General features: G+C 46.4%; 2 protein-coding genes across 4 annotated transcripts in view; one reads left to right on the top strand and one right to left on the bottom strand.

The window, feature by feature from the left end:
• The window catches only part of SLC36A1 (solute carrier family 36 member 1), a 166,679-nt gene that overhangs the window by 73,893 nt on the left and 74,857 nt on the right, over window positions 1-17,929 (bottom strand). For both annotated transcript variants that reach the window (XR_009600704.1, XM_060415934.1), the window contains exon 11: window positions 8,263-8,326. Coding sequence is in view for 1 of the 2 variants with exons in the window: in XM_060415934.1 (XP_060271917.1) it covers window positions 8,263-8,326 (64 nt within the window). In the remaining variant the exon portion in view is untranslated. The remainder of the gene's footprint in view (window positions 1-8,262; window positions 8,327-17,929) is intronic.
• Window positions 1-17,929, top strand: part of FAT2 (FAT atypical cadherin 2) — an 84,723-nt gene that overhangs the window by 56,590 nt on the left and 10,204 nt on the right. For both annotated transcript variants that reach the window (XM_042251000.1, XM_027970435.2), the window contains 7 exons: window positions 580-963; window positions 3,368-3,582; window positions 4,542-4,679; window positions 5,275-5,418; window positions 7,262-7,459; window positions 11,721-12,531; window positions 14,058-14,203. In XM_042251000.1, coding sequence (XP_042106934.1) covers window positions 580-963; window positions 3,368-3,582; window positions 4,542-4,679; window positions 5,275-5,418; window positions 7,262-7,459; window positions 11,721-12,531; window positions 14,058-14,203 — 2,036 coding nt within the window. The remainder of the gene's footprint in view (window positions 1-579; window positions 964-3,367; window positions 3,583-4,541; window positions 4,680-5,274; window positions 5,419-7,261; window positions 7,460-11,720; window positions 12,532-14,057; window positions 14,204-17,929) is intronic.

The raw sequence follows: 17,929 nt of genomic DNA, 5'->3' as shown, positions 1-17,929 counted from the left end.
TAGGTTGCCATTGCCTTCTCCAGGGGATCTTCCTGACCCAGGGGTCAAACCTGGGTCTCCCGCACTGCAAGCAGACTCTTTACAATCTGAGCCACCAGGGACATTACTGATAATTAGACTCCAACCTTATTCAAATTTCACAGTTTCCATACGCACTTATTTGAATATGTACATGTGTGCACTTCTATTCAATATTATCCCATGTATAGACTCATGCAACCACCACCACAATCAAGAATTGTTCTATCACAACCAAAGAACTCTCTATGGGTGGTTTCAATCTTGTAAAATTTTCATTTTATGAACTGACATTGGACCCTAACCTCTACATAAACAGCTTCAGATATCCTTAAGGGTTTGCAGAATAACCCTCCCCTTCACAAGAACCTTCTATGAGGTCTTGGACCCCACCCTCGTCAAGAACCCCCACATGACAGGGTCTCACTGCTAACAGCCTAAGCATTTTAGCTTAGGTAGGGACCCTGCCTTCCAGACCCTCCTCTGTCTGAAAGCTTTGCAGCAGGCAGGGCCCAGGGGAGGTCCCTCTGGATGAATAATGCACTCTGTCTCCCTCCCCAGGCACCAATGCCCAGGTGGTTTATTCTCTCACGGACTCTGCTGAAGGCCACTTTTCCATTGAGGCTACCACGGGTGTGATCCGGCTGGAGAAGCCGCTGCGGGTCAGGCCACAGGCAGCTCTGGAGCTCACCGTCCGTGCCTCTGACCTGGGCACCCCGATACCGCTCTCCACGCTGGGTACCGTCACGGTCTCTGTGGTGGGGCTGGAGGACTACCTGCCCGTGTTTCTGAGCACCGAGCACAGCGTGCAGGTGCCAGAGGATGCCCAGCGAGGCACAGAGGTGCTGCGGCTCGCCACCCTCACTCGCCCGGGTGCTGAGAAGACTAGCTACCGCGTAGTCAGTGGGAATGAGCAAGGGAGGTTCCGCCTGGATGCCCGCACAGGTGAGACAGCGCCGGGAGGCAGCTCCACCCCAACCCTAAACACGCGCGCACGCGCACACACACACACTGACTCACAGTCTTGGGGAATACTGGATTCTTCACATACAACAGCCCCTCCCTGGCATCCTTCAGCCCCTTTTTCACTCTGGATCTCTCTAGATACCAAGTCCCTTCTTGCACCCTGGGCCCAGCTTATATGGAAACACCCCTCCTTCCATTATGTCCCCACCAAGGACTCTGTGTTGAGGACCCCCTCCTCCCACTTTGCAGCTTCACAGTCCCAGCTCACATCCAGCCCCAGGATGCTGAGGCCACCCTCCATCCTTGGCTGCCAAGGCATAAAGCACCTGCTAGAATTTGGGGCTTGAGCAGCCCAAGGCAAGGCTGCCTGCTTCCCTCCTAAAGCCATCCACAAACATCCCAGCTCCCTTGAATTTTCCCTTAGTCTCATAAAGATAGACATCTAGGACAACTGCTCTCTTCTATCCTCCTATCCATGAAAGAATCTAAGTCAGACTCATAGCATCCCTTGGAAGGGCCTCAGAAGCTGCTCAGGTCAGACCAGGCCCCACGTGGATCCCTCCCCACAGTACCTCTGCAATGGTGTGCTCTACCTCCTAAAGCATCTGCCTGTTGAGTATTCCTTTTTTTTTTTTTTTTTCAATTTTTATTATGGAGACTTTAAACATATTTTTTAAAAATAGAGGAAACAGTATATGGACTCCATGTTCCCATCACCCAGCTTCATTAATTATCAACATTCGTCTTGTCTAATTTCATCCTTAACCCTCACATCCACCCATTGCTGAGTTATTTTAAAGCAAATCCCAGGGACTTCCCTGGTGGTCCAGTGGCTAATGCTCTGCACTCCCAATGCAGGGGCCTGGGGTTCAATCCCTGGTCAAGGAACTAGACCCCACCTGCTGCAACTACGAGCCTGCACATCTCAATAAAGACGGAAGATCCCGTGTACCACAACTAAGACCCAGTGCAGCCAAATAAATAAGTAACAGGATCAAGATTCAGTTAAAAAAAAAGCAACCCCCAGACATGATATCATGTGGTTTGTAAATACTTCAGTGTGTATCTCTAAATGATACAGATTTCTTGTATAGGCACAGCCATAATATCATTAGCACACCCCAAAGATAATAATTCCTTAATATAGTTTCCAGACAACTTTTCAGACTATATCTCAAATGACTTTTTGGAGTTGGTTTGTTTGTCAACAGCCTCAAAAGTCCACATATTGCATTTCATTGATAGGAGCTATATAACGTCCCTTTGAATCTCTAACATTTTGCTCTCCCTCTTTATTTCCCACTTATTTATTTATTTAATAAAATAAGATAAATATTTTATTTATTTTAATGAAAAATTTGGGTCATGAGTGAGGCGAGATTTTCTAATATTTTGGATTGGCTAGTTGTACCTTTATGATGTCATATGATATATCCCCCTAGCCCCCAAGCTTATTATAAATGATATTTGGATCAAAGACCTTGATCACGTTCAAGCTCAATATTTTGCCAACAGTGCTTCATAGATGATGCTGGGCTCTCCTTTGCACCACATTAGGAGGCATGTAATGGTTTATTGGTTCTTTTTCCTGAGGTTAAGACTGATGGTGGGCTCAGAGGCTGTCAGTATGATCTATCTATTACAGAGTTCCTCATTAGCTATTCTTTCAACAGAGGTTTTAACAGCCTTTAATGATTATTTCCTAGGTATATTATTTCTTTAGGGGCTGCAAAAATGGTGGCTTTTTCTAGTCCTGTCATTCTTCATTCATTTACTAACTGGAATCATTTTATGAAGAAGAGTTTTCTACCATTAACTGTTCAGTTATAGAGGAATAGCAGGATAAATCCTTATTCTTTTATTTTCCAGTTTTCAGAATAATAACTCTCTGCCCTAACAATTTGTTGAACAATGCTGGGTAGTATAAAACTCTATAAGTTCTGTCATTTACTAGGTGACTGAGCTTGGGCAGGTCACTTAGCTTTTGGGCACATCAGCTGACTTACCTAGAAAATGGAAATCACACCTTGTTCTTGTTCTAAGGGTTATTATAGCTCCATATGACACAGAGTTAACATTATAGATTTAAACGAAATCTCAATGAAATAGTACATAAATAATGAGGGAAAAGCTGCCGCTGAGATGGTAATAAGGAAAATGAGAGGAGATGGAGGAGGAGAAGGGAGACTACGGGGGAGGGAAAATAGATGATGGAGGAGATGGCAGAGATGATGCAGGAGATGACAGAGAAGATGAGGCAGGAGATCAATCTCTCCCAACACAGTTGAGTTGCCTCTCCTGGGATTTGGCTCAAGACCCCCTCAGCACTCTGCCTTTGTGGTCCCAACTGCCTCAATGCTCCCATCACCTCTTGTTTCTTCAGGGATCCTGTACGTCAACAAGAGCCTGGACTTTGAGACCAGCCCCAAGCACTTCCTGTCCATCGAGTGCAGCCGGAAGGGCTCTTCCTCCCTCAGTGACATGACCACTATCGTGGTCAATATCACCGATGTCAATGAACATCAGCCCAGATTCCCCCAGCATCTGTACAGCACAAGGGTCTTAGAGAATGCCATCGTGGGGGATGTTGTGCTGACAGTAAGAATCTGTGATTTTGCCCTGTGTGTGTGTGTGGGCGGCGGGGGGATGGACTCTGGGGTGGGTTCTTGTCTCCCCTTCCTTTAGTCATCTATGAGCATAGGTTATTTTATCAATTAATACACTATAGGCTTGACTGACGTATAGCCACTCAACCAAGCTCTCTCATGACAAAATGTCTCAGAGCCATGTTTGATAAGATCTAGATCACGTAATGAAATAATGGGCATGGGAGAGGCCCTAGAGGACACAAGGGGCACAGAGGGTCAGTCTGGGAAGGGAGGAATGGGGGGACACCAAACAACACCTCTTTGCATTTAAATATGTAATTGCTCCCCATTTCATGCAGTGAAAGTGAACTCTGCATGCCCGTATTTGAGGTTTTCATCTCCTTTCACATGCACCCTACACTCCAACCACACAGGAGGAGATGTTTCCCCAAACATCCTCTGTACTTTCATATCCCTGGGCTCATATCGTTTCCTCTGCCTGGAATGCTGACTCCACTCCCAGAAGCCTTCCTTATCCATCAGGCCTTTGCAAAGCCTTGTCTAACTTCCCCAGGTGAAATTTATAGCCATAAAACTGATCATTCTTTGCTCCAAATTAGACTTGACCATAAAATTACACATTAAGCTTCCTGAGGGCTTACTCACTTTGGCATATTCCTCAACCCCTAGCACAGGACCTTAGTACCCTGTCGGTTATGAATGAATGAGTAAATGAAGGAATGAATGAATGGATAGATAAATGAATGAACCAAGACATGCTGACATCCTTACCAGGATGTAAATGAAGATATCCTCTTGGAAAGGATGACTGTGGTCTAGGGACTGCAAACCCAAGGACAACCTGTGGGCCAGGAACATGTTTGTGCCCCCTACACTCCTAGGGGCCAAGATTTCCTTTATGGTCTCTCTTGCCCCTCCATTCACAACCATCACCTGCCTCCACTGCAGGTGTCAGCAACTGATGAAGATGGACCTGTAAATAGTGCCATCACTTACAGCCTCATAGGAGGGAACCAGCTTGGGCACTTTGCCATCCATCCCAAGAAAGGAGAGCTACAGGTGGCTAAGGCTCTGGACTGGGAACAGGTGAGTCACATGGGAGGGACCCATTCTGAGATCATCAGAGCGGAATATAGCCTTGCTGAAGGTCCAGAGGGTGAACTGTGGTCAACACCCCAGCCTGATGCTTCTCCAGACCTGCCCTCAGTGTCCCCCATTCCTTCCTTTCCTCTGTGGAGACTCTGGGGTATGTAAAGCCAGAGGCAGGAGAGGGGCTGAGTAACTTTTAACTCGCCCAACTTCTCACTATTAACCAAGGATTATTAGATCATTATAACAAGTTATCATTTACTGAGCACCTGCTCTGTGCCAGGGACTTTGCTATGTGATGTACATACATTATGCCATTTGGCCCTTAAAGTGATCCTAGGATGTGGCTCCTGATATCACCCGCACACAAGTCAGTCACTCTGCCAAGGTCTCAGCTAGTAAATAGTTAAACTGGAAGTCAAATTTACTTCTGGCTGACACCAGAACCTGAGCCCTAAAATGCTATGGGAGAGCAATGGGGGCAGGCAAAAGGGAGTGTCTCCATCTTATTTTTCCAAAAATATTAGTCATGAATCAGGGGGGCAGAACTGAGGGCCCTGTTGCTAATTCTCCCCTGGGTCTCTTGCCCTAGACTTCTAGCTATTCCCTGAAGCTCCGAGCCACAGACAGTGGGCAGCCCGCACTCTATGAGGACACAGACATCGCTATCCAAGTGGTTGATGTCAATGACAACCCACCAAGATTCTTCCAGCTCAACTACAGCACCTCTGTCCAGGTATGTTCAGCCTTCTAAGATCATCCCAAAGTCATCATCTTCCCTGCATTTTCTTCCTAGTGGAGGGTGCTCACCACTGGTATCGGTCCACCCAAACAGTGACTGTGACCTTGCACTGATACCCAAATGGCAACACAGCCTGCTGAAGGGGATTACGGATTACACAATTAAAAATTATCTAGCGTTCTGCTAGGTTCTTCTGCATCCATTATCTCACAGGGGCTCACACAGCCATATGGAATAGATAGTACTCATTTTACAGATTTTTTAAAATGGAGCTACAGAAACATGCCATAGTCAAAATGTGGCAAATTTGGGATTTGAACTCAAAGATTTTCCAGATCCCAAGCTATTTCCACTATACTAATGGTTTATAAACGGGATTTGGAGAAGGCCTTGGGATTCTGTAGGGAATTGTGATCACATAGAGAGAGGTAAGGAAGTGGGTAGAAGCACAAAATTCTGAGTCCCATATCCATCAACCAGGGTCACCTGTTTTGGAAATTATGAGTTAGGATGCTCTGGTTGCTAATAATAGATCACTTGACTAAAAGTTCATTAAACAATAAGGCCTTATTAATCCTATAGCAATAGGTCTGAGAGTGGGAAAACCAATTCCAGAATTGGTTATTTCAGCAAAAAAAAAAAAAAAAAAAAGATATCACAATTTTGGATTACTTTCTTCAAAATTCACTCATCTTCTTCCTTATGGTTATAAAATGGCTGCTGCAGCTCCAGCATCACATCCTTGCCTAACCCTTCTTCAAAGGTGAACAGGAGGAGATTTCTTTTGCCAAATCTGTTTCTATCAAAAGAAGAACCCTCACCTGTCAGACTTCTCCAATGGTCAGAACTGGATTATACGATCACCCTTAAATAAAAAGAAAACTGGCATAGGAAATCAGATTATTACAACTGACTTAAACCAATCATAGTCTGTCTCCTCTTAGGAGGACATATCTTAGCTGAGGGTATTGCCCTACCTGAATAAAAGTAGGATTTTATAAGAAAGGGCAGACTACTTGTTGAATCTGAAACTATGACTTTCTGCTCATAAGATTGTGTTTTTAGATAAGGTTTTTGATGCTAAAAAGACAGTTAACAATCACTGTAAATATTATAGCACGCTGAATTCCTGTGTTACAGAACAAAGACTGGAACAGGGACTTCCCTGGTGGTCCAGTGGCTCAGACTCTGTGCTTATACTGCAGGGAGCCCAGGTTTGAGCCCTTGTCTGGGAACTAGATGCTGCATGCTGCAACTAAAGATCCTGGGTGCTGCAATGAAGACTGAAGATCCCACATGCCGCCAAGACCTGGCGCAGCCAAATAAATATTAAAAACAAAAAAACACAAAACTGGAACAATACCCAGGGGATCCATTCTTCTCAGTTGAATTACTAATTGTCTTTGAATTTTTCTCATTGGATGTGTGTTCCATTGATCATCTAATCATGAAACCATCTCTAGGTTTTCAACTGATCCTATGAATCACAAAATTCCCACGTGGATCTCAGGCACTAATTTATATACATGAATTATCAGTTATGTGACTTGGACAAGTCACCTCTCTGTAGGATAAAGGGCCTCTAAAGACTCTTCCAGCCCCAATGGCCTTTGTTTCTAAAACCTAGGACTGCCCTCAGGAAGCTCTGGTCTAGACTAACAAAGTCAACCACTAATTCACAGACAGGCAGAATGAATGAATGACAGTTCAAGATGTAGGCATGACCTGGGAGCAGCCAGAGTGCCGAGGACTCATCCTAGAGAAGGGAATCCAGAAAGATGTGAGAGGAAGGACTGGGACTCACTCTGCTCTTTGATTTTGTCACTCTTGTTCTCAGGAAAATGCCCCCATTGGCAGCAAAGTCTTGCAACTGATTCTGAGTGACCCAGACTCCCCAGAGAATGGTCCCCCCTTCTCATTCCGAATCACCAAGGGGAATGATGGCTTTGCCTTCCGAGTGACCCCAGATGGATGGTTGGTGACTACTGCAGGCCTGAGCAAGAGAGTCCAGGAATGGTATCAGCTTCAGATCGAGGTGAGAGCTGTGGGGGCCCCTGGTGGTGACCGTGGGACGAAACATGTGCTGGCAGTGCTAATAGATAGCTAGCAGGAAGCTGTTGTATAGCGCAGGGAGCTCAGCTTGGTGCTCTGCGATGAGGTAGACTGGTAGGATGCGGGTGGAGGTGGGATGGGAGGTTTAAGAGAGAACCACATACCCCTGGCCAATTCATGTTGATATATGGCAGAAACCAGCACAATAATGTAAAGCAATTGTCCTCCAACTAAAAATTAATAAGCTCAAATTAAAATAAAGAGGGAGGGGGTATGTGTATATATATAGCCATTTATATATGTTAATATATATACACACATATATATATATACACACATGGCTGGTTCACTTTGCTATACAGCAGAAACTAACACAACATTGTAAAGCAATTATACTTCAATAAAAAAATAATAAATGAATAAAAGCACCATCAGTGCTTCTCTTATTAGGAAAAAAGTGTACAGAGCCCTTACTACGTGCCAGGCACTAGGCTAAGTGCTTCACGTGCGTCATTGCACTAAACCTCCACACCATTCTTTAGGGTGAGTGCAGTTATCACTCCCACTTTCCTGATGTGGTAACTGAGGCACACAGAGATTAAGTGACTGGCTTAAAGTGATACTGTTAATAAGTGGTAGAGCTGGCCTGCTCCAAATCCCCGCACTCTGACTCCAAGCTCTTCACCCCTGCCCTGCTCTCAGAACAGAAACTCCCTCTCCCTGGATCTAATTCCTCAAGTCTGGCCAGAATAGCTCTTTGGACCTCAAGTCTTGTTAAAGACCTACCTCTGAGCATTGGTGTTCAGTGTATCCAGCGTCACAGCAAGCCAAAATGCTGAGATGATGAAGTCTGCGGTGAAGAGAGGGTTTATTACCAAGGCCGCCAGGCAAGGTGATAGGATAACAAGTCTCAGAACCACCTCCTTGAAGGCAAGGGGCTCTGGGTGTTTATGGATAAAGAACAAAGGGCCAGGGCAATCTGAGACCTGGGGAGCGAGGGGAGCACGGTGAAAGCTGATTGGAAAAAGGTGCAGTAATCATTGTTCTGCCGCAGGTGTTCCTAAGCTACAGGCCTCTGCATGTCCAGAAATGGAGGCACTTTGCACTACCTGAGGGTGGAGTTTTCTGCCCTCTGACATCAAGGTCACCAAGCAGAACTTGGGCATGCTCTGTTGAAGGGCTGGTGGTCCTACCCAGTCTGAACCAGTTCTATTCCCACTAGGCACAATTGACTCCCCAAATCCTGGAAAATAACTCAGGCAACTATCTTATTGTTTAGGTTATATGCAGATGCAAGTCTTAAAGCGACCTTGACTAGTGAAGGCAGGTGAAGTGGATTTGATTAATGATTATCCATGGTTTCAGTGCCGGGGTCCAATAAGAGAACATATATACATGTGCAGGGGATTACAGTGATATTATGATGGGTTGTAGGAAAACTGCCCAAGAAAAAGCGGCCAAAATGCTGATGAAACATGCCCATGCTCATTGCACCCCCCCAAATCTCTTTTCTAAACCTTAAGTCTAGTGGATACTACTATCCTGTGAACTTCTCTGGGCTCAGGGTGATGTAGCCATCCATTCAGACAGCCAGCCAGCCAGGCATTCATTCATTCAGCATCCTTTGAGTACCTATCATACGCTGGGTCCCATGCTAGCAGTGAAAAGAAGAGGGTGATCCCTGTCCCCATGGGCTTTTGATTCTAATTATGGAGACAAACAATAAACAGATGAAGAAAGAAAGGGGTGGGAAGCTCAAAAGGCACTGCAGAGACATATTCAGAGGGTGGCTGCCCTTGAGACCTGAAGAGTTGGCCACATGAAAAGGGGGCTGGAGAGTGTCCCAGGCAAGAACAAGACAAGACCAATCCCACTTTGGGAAAGAGCTTGAAGTGACCCGAGGCATGGTCATTTGCTCATCACATGGTGAGCGAGGAGGGGAATGAAGCTGAAGGGATGGGTTGGATGGCTCATGGGTGCCTCATAGCTTGGATGACCATGTTATTTGAGGTCCAAACTGTGATGTTCCTGAGAGTGACGGAGGCACTAAAAACAGTTAATTGATTATAACTGTTGATTTTCATAACAAATGAAAATCAAGACTGTCCTGGGCTAACCAGGAAGTACAGTCACCCATGATAAGCCTTGGTAATACTTGTTGATTCTAATCAGGGTGCAGTGAGAAGTGATGGAAGGGTTTCCAACAGGGAAGTGACCCTTCTTGTGTCTCAGGAAGCTCATTTTTTAAGTTCCAGAGACAGTCAGTTGAAGGGGGCAAGAGTGGTTGAGGGAGACCAATGAGAAGTCATCTAAGCTGGAGGCAGGTGGTATTGAGACCTTGAGTGATGGTGCGGATGAACAAGTGGACAGATTTGCAACAGGTAGTGGGAGTTGGTGGTGGATTGGATATGGGGAGAGAAGGAAAAGAGAAGAATCAGCACCACTCCCAGGTTCCTGACTCCAGTGAAGTCTGGTTGGTAGGGCCATTTATGAGTCTGGAGAGACTTGGATGGAGAACAGGTTTATGGGATAAAATGAGGGCTCTGTTTAGCATGTATTATCTTTCAGGAGTCCATGATATATCTAAGTGAACGTGTCCAATAAGTAGCTGGAAATGGGAGGCTTTGACTCAGAGAACAGATGTGGGCTAATGTAGAGGGTCTTCAAAGCCAAAAGCATAGGTCAAGAGATCAGCTTCCTGATCTCTGTAGCCTGGCTCAGAGTATCACTTAGTAACTCAATCACTTTCCTAAAAAAAAAAAAAAAAAAAAAAATCACTTTCTTGCATTCGTCCTGTATTTCCACTTTTGTTCACTGGGAGGCACTAGGCTGCTGCTGCTGCTAAGTCACTTCGTCCTGTCGAACTCTGTATAGGCCAGCAGATTCTGCTCTGGCTTTACCTACTGTATGACCTTGAGCATGTTAATTGACCTCTTTGAGACTCAGTTATATCTTTTGTAAAGTAGGACACTTCAGGATACCTGCCTCATCAGACAGATAAACTATGATCACACATTTAAAGCATGTAAAAGTGATAGGCACACAGTTTGTACTCAGATAATGTCAGTTACATGTTATAATGCAGTGCTTAGTCACTCAGTTATGTCTGATTCTTTGTGACCCTATGAACTGTAGCCCACCAGGCCCCTCTGTCCATGTGATTCTCCAGGCAAGAATACTGGAGTGGGTTACCATGCCCTCCTCCAGGGGATCTTCCCAACCCAGGGATCGAACCCAGGTCTCCCGCACTGCAGGAGGATTCTTTACCATCTGAGCCCAAGGAAAGCCTATATATTATAATACTTAGCAGTAATATTAATTATTACCATAATTCCCAGAAGCAGGTGTATTATTATACCTTTCTTGTCCACTCAAAGCAAATCCATATGAACAAGATATTACTGTAGGGAAAACCATGAAGATCCTTACTGACAGCTAAGAAAGTGGTAATGCTACTGAGGAGGGGAAGGAAAGCTTCACCCTTGTCTGCCTAAGTCTGGGCAGAAAGTTGTAGAGATGCTTGGTGAAATGTGCAAGGGAAAGGCATTTCTAATTTATTCTAATAATCACCTTGCTTAAAACCTTTGGTGGCTTTTCATGTCTCTGACTTAAATCCAATCTCCTGTTCCTCAGCACATCAGTAACCACCTGGGTTACCTCTCTGCTCACCTCTGGCCCTCAGCCCTGGCCACTCTGGTCCCTTCCTGCTTTTTCAGCATTCCTTCCCACCTGAGGGCCTGACACTTGCTGTTCCCTGTCTGTCACCTCTCGTCCTCATCTCTCTTTTCTCTTGATCACGGCAGAGGGCCTGGCCTGTACAAGCACTCAATACATATTTGTTGACCGAACTGAAGAGGACATGCCCATCCCCAGCCTGACCCCAGTCACATAGTAAAGAGAAGTAAGAGAACCTGTTGGGCTGACAGTGGCCACAAAGGATGTGCTCTGAAATCGCTAGGAGACATGTGATGACCCTCCTAAAGAAAGAGACAGAATGAGAGAAGTTCAAGAGGAGGGAACCGTGTGGCTTGCGAGGCTTAGGAGGGACTCAGAGAGGTGTCAGATAAGGTGGTAGAGTTACGTTTTACTGTGGGCTGTAAGTCCCTCCACAAAGCCTTTGGTGCTTCTGGAGTGACAATATTCCTTTTCAAATGTGACAGCACACTGAGCTCACGCTGGAGCAGCAGGGAGGCCCCTTAGGGGCCACAGCCACTGTCCTGATTCGTAGCCTGCTTCACCCACAGGTGTCAGACAGCGGCACCCCGCCCCTCTCATCTTCCACGTCGGTCAAGGTGCACGTCAGGGAGCAGAGCCACTACCCGCCCTCCGCCCTCCCCCTGGAGATCTTCATCACCACTGGGGAGGAGGAGTTCCAGGGCGGCATGGTGGGCAAAATCCACGCCACAGACCGAGACCCGCAGGACATGCTGACCTACAGCCTGGCAGGAGAGGAGGGCGTGGGCCGGCGCTTCTCAGTGGGGGCGACCGATGGCAAGATCATTGCCTCCCACGCGCTGCCTCGGGGCCGATACACGTTCAACGTCACAGTCAGCGATGGAACCTTCTCCACCGTGGCTGGCGTCCATGTCCACGTGTGGCACATGGGGCCAGAGGCTCTGCAGCGGACCATGTGGATGGGCTTCCACCAGCTCACCCCGGAGGAGCTGGTGAGTGACCACTGGAGGAACCTGCAGAGGTTCCTTAGCAACTGGCTGGACATCAAACGAGCCAACATCCACCTGGCCAGCCTTCAGCCAGCAGAGGCCACGGCTGGCGTGGATGTGCTGCTGGTCTTCGAGGGGCACTCGGAAGCCTTCTCCAAGCTCCAGGAGCTGGCATCCACCATCGCTCGCTCAGCCAAGGAGATGGAGCACTCGGTGGGAATTCAGATGAGGTCAGCCATGCCCGTGGTACCCTGCCAGGGGCCAAGCTGCCAGGGACAAATCTGCCAAGAGACCGTGCGCCTGGACCCCAGGGTTGGGCCCACGTACAGCACAGCCCGGCTCAGCATCCTAACCCCAAGGCACCGCCTGGAGAAGAACTGCTCCTGTAAAGGTGAGAAACGGGCCTTCCCCAGGACACCCAGTGCTGCTGGGCCTGGCCAGCCCAACTCCAGGGCTGGAGATCCCAACACAGGGCTCTCAGTTTAGTTAGAGGGATGTTTTCACAGGATTAAGGGCCATGGACCACCACGAGACAGGTATGGCCTCACAAAATCTCATCATGGAATAGCACCCTAGTTCTAGTCACTTTTTTTAATTTTGAAAATAATGGTAAGAATACAAGAGACAATTCAGATCACAGCTAAAAGCATAGACTCTAGCATCAAGTTGCCTGGGTTCCAATCCTAGCTATGCCACTTGTGAGCCACGTGACCCAAGGAAAATTAATTAACCTCTCTGTGCCTTTGTGCTATTGTAGGGATTAAGTAAGAATTAAATATTAAGTGCTTGCTAAGAAAAGTGCCTGACATATAGAAGGTGGTCAATTAACCTGAGTCAGTAACACTACTACTATTATTACTACAGCTTGATGGGTTTAACCTTAGCATTCAGAGTAGGCAGCTCAGGTTCAAATCTGAGTTTTTATCATTTACTAGCTGTGTACCCTTGAGTGGGTTATTAAAACTCTCTTTCTCCTTCTTTTGACCTGAGTTCCCTCTCTTCAACGCTTCTCTTCCCCTCCTCCCAATCCCCCTCCCCCCAAATCAATCCTCTTCCTTAGGAATCTGGAGCCCTGACAACTGATAATCTTATTCACTCTGAGGTTTTAAGGATTTAATAAGTGGACTCACTTCTGGGGAGGGTGGATTTAAAAAACAAAATCTGGGGAGGGCATTGCTTAATATAACACAGCATTTCTCAAAGGGGTTTCCACAGAATGCTATGTCCAAGGGCTAATGGTAGGTGGTCCACATTAAAGGGTACCATGGTCAAATGAGCTTGAAAAACTCAAGTTTAGGTGAAGTTTCAGACCCCTCACTATGCAACAGTGCATTAGCAATTGCTATGGGGGATGGGGCATGCAGGACCTTATGGAAGTTTCAGCTACATTATTTGTCACTATTTGCTTTCTTCTTGACTTCTTAACAGCATATCATGTGGGATGTGCTTATTCAAATGATTACACTCCTAATGATGAAGGAGATATCTTGAGGCAAAAAGCCTTTGTAGTGTTCCTGAAATCACACATATATGCAAGATCCTCTCCAACTTGGCCTCCTTCTTCCCCAAGTGATGTCAGACTCAACATGGAAACTATGGAGGATTTTTATATCAACCAACATACTTGGTTGATATTTCTGGCTCGATTTACGTTTCCTTCATGATTTGAGCTCATAGTTTCTGACCCAGGCTGGGACCCAAGGCAAGGGTACCTGGGGCCAAAGAAAGGTGTGCAGGGTGATGGCCCCTGTCTAACAGTGTGACCCTGGACAAGTTACCCCACACCCTCGTTTCTTCACCTGTAAAATGTGAGCAATGACGCTGCTTGCCACTCAAGAGTTGAGTGAGACAAAGTCGGTTCCAGTGCTCCGTGGTGACCACTTGGTGTGGAGGTGACACCTTTGGTTGCTTTCACAGGTACTGCCGTGAGGTTCAGCGGTCAGAGTTTCGGGCGGTACCGTCTCCCGGAATTTCAGAATGGGCACATACACTTCCGCCTGAAAACACTCCAGTCACAGGCAATTCTCCTGTTCAGCAATAAGACAGTATGTCTCTCCCTGAAGGTAAGGAACCGCCACCCTGAGAGATTTCCTGGGGGCGTGCCAGGCTGGGGAGGTGGGATGGCATGGGCGTGGCCAAGAAGGCAAACTTCCGCAAAGAAATCCTTGCGTGGTTTACCGTGATCCTGGGTGTGACTCTCGAAGGTCAGAACATTAGACTTTCTAGTTACAATGGCCAAAACCACCCCACTTGGGGATACATCATGTCCTAGTACAACGTTGGGCTGTTCTGTGGGATGACAGAGAGCCTCTGAAGATAGAAAGAGAGATGCATGAGGCCACCTAGACCTGGCTGATGCTTTTATCACTTTTGCTGAGTAACAGACCAATGTCCCCCCAAGATGGGTTGGACCTAGGGGGCGCTCAAGATGACAAACTCAGCATTAAGTACATCGAATCATATGGAGGAAAATGAATTTCCTTTCTAAGGGTCTTTCAGTCCTTCTGATTATATCTGTAGAAAGTCTCAGAGTGCCTGCCTGATTTTAACACCTCCATCACACATATCCATCTTCCAAAGAGAAAGGAGATTTTGGCAGCTAGTTCGTGCTAAGTTGCTTCAGTTGTGTCTGACTCTTTGCAGCCCTATAGACTGTAGCCCAGCAGGCTCTGCTGTCCATGGGACTCTCCAGGCAAGAATACTAGAGTGGGGTGCCATGACCTCTTCCAGGGTATCTTCCCTACCCAGGGATCGAACCCACATCTCTTATGTCTCATGCATTGGCAGGCGGGTTCTTTATCTCTAGCACCACCTGGGAAGCCCCATTTAGAATTTTTAAAATATTTGTTTATTTTTACTGCCCTGGGTCATCATTGATGCGCACAGGCTTTCTCTAGTTGCGGCGAGTGGAGGCTACTATCTGGTTGTGGTGCGGGGGCTTCTCATTGTGGTGGCTTCTTGTGTTGCAGAGCATGGGCTCTAAGAACAAGGGCTCAGTAGTTGTGTTGCTCTGCGGTGTGTGGGATGTCCCACAGCAGGGATCTGTGTCCCTTGTGTTGCAAGGCGGATTCTTCACCACTGGACCACCAGGGAAGCCCTAGTTAGAACTGAATTCATTTAGCAAATATTTATCAAGCATTACTATGCAACAGGCACTCTCCTAGGTGCTTGGGTCTTATCAGTGAAAAAGATTAAAAAAAAAAAACCCTCTTAGAGTTTTCATCCTATGGTGAGAGACTGACAGTAAACCTAGTAAATCAGAAAATTACAGAATTTGTCTAAATGCGATAAGTGTTTGGGGTTAAAAAAGAAGAAAAAAGGTTAAGGGGGGTCAGGAATGTGGGAAGTTACAATTTTAAATAAGGTGGTTAGAGAAGGTTTCATTGAGGGTCTAGTTATGTAGACCTCTGGGGGAACAGCATTCTGGGTAGAGGGAACAGTCGTTGGTAGGAGATTGCTTGGCATGTTTAAAAACAGCTCCGATGTCAATATGGCTTGAGTGAAGTGAGCAGGGGAGCAGTAGTAGCACAAGCTGAGGTCTGATACATAATAAGATGAGATGAGATCATATCTATAAAAAGTTCTCAGGCTGGTTAAGAACATTGGTTTTATTCTGAGTAATATAGGGGATGTTAAAGGTTTTGAGCAAAGAATTAAGATGTTTTGACATATGTGAAAAGGGTCCTCATGGCTACTGTGCTGAGAATAGACTTTAGAGGAACAAGGATGGAAGTGGAAAGACCCAGCCCAAAGGGAGTAATTCTGGTGAGAGATGATGGCAGTTTAGATCAGGGGAATGACTGTGGAACTGGGAAAAAAAGAGTTGAGATGCTGGAGATATTTTGAAGGCAAAGACAGCAGGACCCTGGAGAAGCTGAATGAGGGCTAGGAGAGAAAACAAGGAGTAAGATGTTGACCTGCAGCAACCAGAAGGAATGGAGTTGCTGCCAACAGACCTAGCCAAGGATATGGATAGAGTAGATTGGGGAAGCGGGGGTGACCAGGAGTTCCATCTTGGACACATGAGCTTGAGATAACTATTAGACCTACTAGTGGAGCTGGACAAACAGAATCTAGTGAGAAAGTTCTGGGCTGGAGGTGAAGATCTGAGATTCTTCAACATACATGTAGTATTCACAACCATGAGACTGGGAAGATCACCAAGGAGTGCAGGTTAAAATGAGGGTACATCAAGGATCTATCCTTGAGATACTCCATCACTGAGAAGTCAGGAGAAGAGGAGAATCCAATAAAGGAGAATGAAAAGATGCAACCAGTGGTGCTGAAGGACAACGAACAGAGTATTGTATCTGGGAAGCCAGATGAAGGGTTTGTGTTAAGAAGGAAGCAGTGGGGCTTCCCTGGTGGCTCAGTGGTACAGAGTCCATGCAGGAGACATGGGTTCGATCCCTGGTCTGGGGAAATCCCACATGCCTCAGAGCAACGAAGCCCATGCACCACAACTACTGAGCCAGTGTAGAGCCTGGGAGCCTCAACTACTGAACCCATGTGCCACAACTACTGAAGCCCGCACACCCTAGAGCCCAGTGCTACGCAACCAGAGAAGTCACTGCAGTGAGAAGCCCGACTGCTGAACCCATGTGTCACAACTGCTGAAGCCCGCACGCCCTAGAGCCCAGTGCTGCGCAACCAGAGACGTCGCTGCAGTGAGAAGCCCATGCACTACAACTCGAGAGTAGCCCTCACGCTCTGCAACTAGAGAATAACTGTGTACAGCAACAAAGACTCAGCACAGCCATAAATAAATAAATAAATAAATAAATAAAATTACATATAAAAAGAGAAGGAAGCATTGAGTGATCAGCTCAGGCATATTCTGCTAAGAGGTCAAATAAGATACAAAGTGACATCAATCATTGGATCTGGCAACAAAGAGGACGCTGCATACTCTGACATCAGTGGTTTCTGTGTCATGATGTCACAGTGGGTAGGAGTGGAATTTTACTACAAAGAGAAAGCAAATAAAGAAAGTGCAATCTGGCAAGAGACGTGGGTTCAATAAAACTTTTTTTTTTTTTTTAAGATTAGAGCAGTAGGGACTTCCGTGGTGGTGCAGTGGCAAAGACTCTATGCTCCCAAAACAGGGGACCCATGTTTGATCACTGGTCAGGGAACCAGATCCCACATGCCAGAGCTAAGATGTTCTTATGCCTCAACTAAAGATCCCACATGCTACAACAAAGGTCAAAGACCCTGCATGTCACAACTAAGATCTGGAAAATAAATAAATACATAAATATATATATTGTTAAAAGATTAGAGCAATAGCAGCGTGTCTATATGATGCCTGGAATGATCCAGTAGAGAATGAACAAAGATATAGGAAGGAGAAGAGATAGTCAGTGGTCTCTTGTCCAATCTATAGGAGGTTAAGAAGGGTAGGGTGGGATCTAGTGCACGAATAGAGAGATTGGCTTTGGACAACATGGACAGATGTGATGGTGACCGTGCCTATAACTTCCCATCTGGTCGCTAAGAGTGAGGATGGGGAGAGAGGCATTAAGGGTCTAAGGAGAGAGAAGTTGTGAAAATAGTCATCTGGGAGAGCAAGGGGACTAAACAAGACAGTGAAAGTGTTAGTCGCTCTGTCTTGTCCGGCTTTGCAAAACCATGGACTGTGGCTCATCTGGCTCCTCTGTCCATGGAATTCTCCAGGCAAGAATACTGGAGTGGGTGGCCATTCTCTTCTCCGGGAGATCTTCCCCACCCAGGGATCGAACGTGGGTCTCCCGCATTGCAGGCAGATTCTTTACTGTCTGAGCCAACAG

This window comes from Ovis aries, chromosome 5 (genome assembly GCF_016772045.2).
Source record: "Ovis aries strain OAR_USU_Benz2616 breed Rambouillet chromosome 5, ARS-UI_Ramb_v3.0, whole genome shotgun sequence".
Lineage (NCBI taxonomy): Eukaryota > Metazoa > Chordata > Mammalia > Artiodactyla > Bovidae > Ovis > Ovis aries.
This window is presented reverse-complemented; position numbering and strand designations above follow the sequence as displayed.